This window comes from Osmerus eperlanus, chromosome 24, assembly GCF_963692335.1.
Source record: "Osmerus eperlanus chromosome 24, fOsmEpe2.1, whole genome shotgun sequence".
NCBI classification, from domain to species: domain Eukaryota; kingdom Metazoa; phylum Chordata; class Actinopteri; order Osmeriformes; family Osmeridae; genus Osmerus; species Osmerus eperlanus.
Genome location: NC_085041.1, coordinates 1,374,946 through 1,379,945, shown reverse-complemented (window position 1 = coordinate 1,379,945; position 5,000 = coordinate 1,374,946). Strand labels below are relative to the sequence as shown.

The following is a 5,000-nucleotide window of genomic DNA, read 5'->3' as shown; positions in this document are numbered from 1 at the left end:
TCACCTCCTCCCTCTTCTCCTCCTCTCCTTCCCCCTCCCCTCCCGGGTTAGGAGACGTAGATCACAGAAGTTCATTAGTCCATGTCAGCTCCAGTGTGTTTGTGGCTGCCCTCTAGTGTCCCCGCCGCGCCACTGTACCCCAGTCTGACTGCACTAAATGTCCAGCAGGCAGGAGAGAGACAGGAGATGGAAACAACAAAGGTTGTTTCCATCAGAGTGGATGATGAGGGCAGGCTTACTCAACAATGATATCACAGCATATTAGAATGTGGTCAATTACCCTCCCTCCTCGCCCTCCCTCCCCCCCTCCCTCCCTCCCTCCTCCCCCTTCCTCCCTCCCTTCCTCCCCTCCTCCCTCCCCCCCTCCCTCCCTCCCCCACCTCCCTCCTCCTCCTCCCTGTCGACTGATTGTTCGGTCCACTGGCTGTGGACCGAACAATGCACTGGCTGTGCATCTGTTCGATCGAGCAATCGAACAGATGCATGCTGGGAAGAGAATCAATCAGGGCTGAGTCTAGATGTGTGTGACAGGATCTGTATTGTTGTACTATTGACACAAGCTATTTCAAAGTCACTGAGTTACCATTTCAATAAAAGAATACCCTTGATATGATGTGTATTAAATGGTATAAAAATGACATCTAGACACTCCCCTTCTTCTTGTGCTGAGCTGGGAATATTTTACTTGACGCTGTGTGTGTATGTCCATGTGTGTGTGTGTGTGTGTGTGTGTGTGTGTGTCCAGGTGTTCTCTGATGGGCTTCGACTTGAACCGTCACTGGCAGGACCCCTCTCCCTGGGCCCACCCCACCCTCCACGCTGTCAAACAGCTCATCGTCCAGATGAGTCAGGACCCGGTGAGTCACACACACACACAGAGACACACACAGAGACACACACAGAGACACACAGAGACACACACACACACAGAGACACACACACAGAGACACACACACACAAAGATACACACAAGCAAAAGCTGTACTGTTTCTCAAACTCTCTCTAAAATGTATTTATTTCTGTCATTAAACACGTACCAGTAATGACTGTTCATAACAGGTTGCGAGGTGTTACAGCATGGTGCTCTCAGGGCAGAGAGGCAGGAGGTTCTCAGGGCAGAGAGGCAGGAGGTTCTCAGGGCGGAGAGGCAGGAGGTTCTCAGGGCAGAGAGGCAGGAGGTTCTCAGGGCAGAGAGGCAGGAGGTTCTCAGGGCAGAGAGATGCATGAGAGCACCATCACAGTGTCACTCTGCTACACAGGTTGATCTCGTAGGGGGAAAGTACTCTAGCAGACAGCCTCTCTCTCCTTGTTTCACTCTCTCTCTCTCTCTCCTTATTTCACTCTCTCTCATTCTCTCTCATTCTCTCTCTTTCTCTCCCTCTCTCTCTCTCTCTCTCTCTCTCTCTCTCTCTCTCTCTCTCTCTCTCTCTCTCTCTCCCTCTCCTTATTTCACTCTCTCTCATTCTCTCTCTCTCTCTCTCCTCTCTCTCTCTCTCTTCCTCTCCCTCTCTCTCTCTTCCTCTCCCCCTCTCTCTCTTTCTCTCCCTCTCTCTCTGGGAGACGTTGAACGTTCCTGATGTTAATTATGAGCGGAGCTGCAGCTTGTTGAGCGCTGAAGGTCAGAGTGTGTCCTGGGACCAGCCTGGCCTTTACCTCCCACTCTAATCCAGGGCCGGGCAGCCCGCAGACCGCACCGCTAGACTGAGATTAACCTTTTCCCCTCGGCGCTGAGATCGATGAGCTCCTTCACGGCAGAGTGATCTTCTCGTGTCTCGCACGCTTCTGCTAAAACACACACTAACACACACCTGAGGAGAGGAGGAGAGTGGAGAGGGGAGGAGGGGAGGAGGGGAGGAGAGGAAAGGAGAGGAGGAGAGAGGGGAGGAGGAGAGGGGAGGGGAGGAGAGGAAAGGAGAGGAGGAGAGAGGGGAGGAGAGGAGGAGAGGGGAGGGGAGGAGAGGGAATAAAGGTGAGGAGAGGAGAGAGGGGAGGAGAGGAGGAGAGGGGAGGGGAGGAGAGGAGGAGAGAGGGGAGGAGAGGAGGAGAGGGGAGGGGAGGAGAGGGGAATAAAGGTGAGGAGAGGAGGAGAGAGTTGAGGAGAGGAAAGGGGAAAAGGGTGAGGAGAAACAAGGAGTGGAGAGAGGACAGGACAGTCTCTCCAGACACCCTGGGCTTGCCAGGTGCGGCCTCCCTGCCAGTCCCCGTGCCTCAGGTGTGGATGCCAGCTCCGTGCCCTGGAGCCTGGCCCTCTGCCCTCCTCACACTGGGCACCAAGCTAATGAGGCTAGTGGGCCAAGGCCGGGGGGCAGCCTGCTAGCTGAGCTAACCCTTTAATGTGCCAAGACCTGAGTGGGGCAGCAGGCTAGCGATGCTAAATCACTCGTGGCGTACTGGATCTTAAGCTAACAGGCTGGAGTGTGTTTGTTTTTCTAAGCTAATGAGCAAATGTGTGGTTGTTAGCTTAGCTGCGTCGCTCGTGGAGAGTCTGGGGGTAGAGTGCGACCAGTTCCCGAGGACCTGGCTGTTTGTTTTGAGAGGGAAAAAAATAAAAACTGAAGAAAGAGGGTCGGAGGTAGGGAGGAAAGAGAGCAAAGATACAAATGGACCCTTCTACCTCCTAAAGCGATGCTTTTCCACCTCATTTATCAGAGAAGAAGAAGAATTCCTCTTGATTGGTTGATTACTAGGGACATTCATCACGGCCGGCCTATCCCCACCGATCTGACAGCGGCGTTTTGGATCATTTGTTAAGATGACAGAAGAGGCCAATGTTGCCATGCCTCATTTTTGACCTTTTTATATTGGAGAATTAATTTTCTATCTGAACAAATATATTAGGTTCTGTCACGCCACTTAGATGAATATTGCACCTTGAAAATCCCCGTCACACACACAGTCACACACACACACACACACACACACTCACACACAGTCACACACACACACACACACACTCACACACAGTCACACACAGGCCCCTCCTCCCTGTCCAGCTTCATGTGTTCTATCTTTCTTTATCTGTTTTTTCTGGTGTTTCCTTGTGGAAGCAGGGGAATCTCTCTCTTACCTCTCTCTCTTTACCTCTCTCTACCTCTCTCTGCTTCTCTCGCTCTCTCTTCCTTTCTTTCTCTCTCGTCTTCTGGCGTGACCGAATCATTTCTGATCCGTTTCTAAGATTTGCAGTCCTGTTCCCATCCTCACCCCTCTTTTTATACCTCTCCCCCCGCCTCTCCCACATCCCTCTCTCCCTCTCTTCCTCCCCCGCCTCTCCCCCTACTCTCTTTCTGATGATTTGAAGGATATTGGAGTTCTGTTGTTCTTACCTATTGCAGCACATCTGTTGTACCACATCAGACAGGCAGATGGACCGACAAACCTTTTAAAACAAGGAAAGGCTTTTGCCATTACTCTCCTCTACTCTCTAGGCAGACAGTCAGACAGTCTAACAGCTGTAGCAGTTTATGAGGCATTAACATCTCCAAGGTACAGGTCTGCCTGCCTGCCTGCCTGTCTGCCCACCTGCCTACTTGTCTTTCTTTCTTTCTAGTCTTTCTTTTTTTTTCATTCTGCTTCTCCTGATTACCAGTGACCCCTGTGTTAATTAAAGAATTAATAGGCTATAGCTCCATCAGTTAAGCCCAGACAGAGAGAGAGACCAGAAAGAGAGAGAGAGACAGAGAGATTAATAGATGGATAAATAGAGATAGAGAGAGATTAATAAAGAAAGAAAGATATTTAGAGATATTAATAGATAAAGAGAGACAGACAGAGAGAAACAGAGAGATACCAGGAAGAGAGAGAGACAGAGAGAGAGAGAACTTAAGACAGATATAGAGAGAGAGAAGGAGGTGGGTTGGGATCCAGAGGGTATAGAAGAGACAGAGAGAGGGAGGTGTGAGCTTTAGCTCAGTGGGTTAAGACAGTCTCCAGATAAACAGGAAAACCTGGTGTAGAAACCATAGCAAAGCAGTGAGTTGAACACCACACCCTAGATTCACAGAATAGCTGACCACCAACATAGATAAACACACTATGCATCCTAACACCCCCCGATGTTAATATCCAGAGATTTACTAGGTTAAACCAGTTTCTCTCCAGCTGTTTGTCTTGCTGTGAGAGAGAGCAGTGTTGCTGTGTCAGAGGTGCTGATGTGAGTAGCTCTCTTTCCAAACCAGCCTTTAGTCACGATAATCCTGCCTAAACCAGCTCCTTCCCACCAGCACAGATAAGCCAGGCGTGTAGCAGCCCTTAATAGTCCTGCCTAATGAATATGCAGCTGATAAGTGCTAGTCTGACTACGCTGGCTAGTTTGACCTTCTACTCTGGGTTCCAGCTTGCAGCAGGTCTGGTCCCACACACGAGCACATCCAGGATCCAGCAGAGGACTGCTTGCTCCGTGTTTCTTGCTCCGTGTTTCTCTAGGCAGCGCTCTCTCTGCCTTAAGATGCTAAAGTCCTTTATTTTCTCTGTCCATCACTCTCTATCTCTGTCTCCAACCCCTTCTCTCTCTCTCTCTCTCTCTCTCTCTGTCTCTCTGTCTCTCTCTCTCCCCCTTTCCCAGATTGTCTTTTTGTGACTTTCATTCTACTCCTCTGAGTTCTAATTGTCCTTAATTGCTTAATTACAATTTCAAATGAACAATTCTCTAGGTCAAAGCTGCTGGTTAATTGTCCCATCAGTCATGTGTGTGGCCCCCCAGTCTATCTGCTGTGGTTGAGTGACAGGACATTAGGGGGAGGGAGGGAGGGAGGGAGGGAGAGGGGGAGAGGGAGGGAGGGAGGGAGGGAGGGAGGGAAATGACGAACAGATGGATGGATAGATGGACTGATGGATAGATGGACTGATCGATGGACGTATGGATAGTGTTATGAGAGGTGTAAAGATGGCTGAATGAATGGATGGAGAGAGAGATGCATTAATGACTGTATGACTAGATGGTTGATGGAGAAATGCCAATGCTCAACCTCTCCTCCATCTCCACCTCCTCTACTCCTTGTCCT

The 5,000-nt window shown here is 50.1% G+C and overlaps 1 protein-coding gene across 1 annotated transcript in view; it reads left to right on the top strand.

The window, feature by feature from the left end:
* LOC134010804 (cytosolic carboxypeptidase 6-like) overlaps positions 1-5,000 on the top strand; it is a 58,341-nt gene that overhangs the window by 40,954 nt on the left and 12,387 nt on the right. The window contains exons 6-7 of the mRNA XM_062450088.1: positions 746-861; positions 2,213-2,283. Coding sequence (XP_062306072.1) covers positions 746-861; positions 2,213-2,283 — 187 coding nt within the window. The remainder of the gene's footprint in view (positions 1-745; positions 862-2,212; positions 2,284-5,000) is intronic.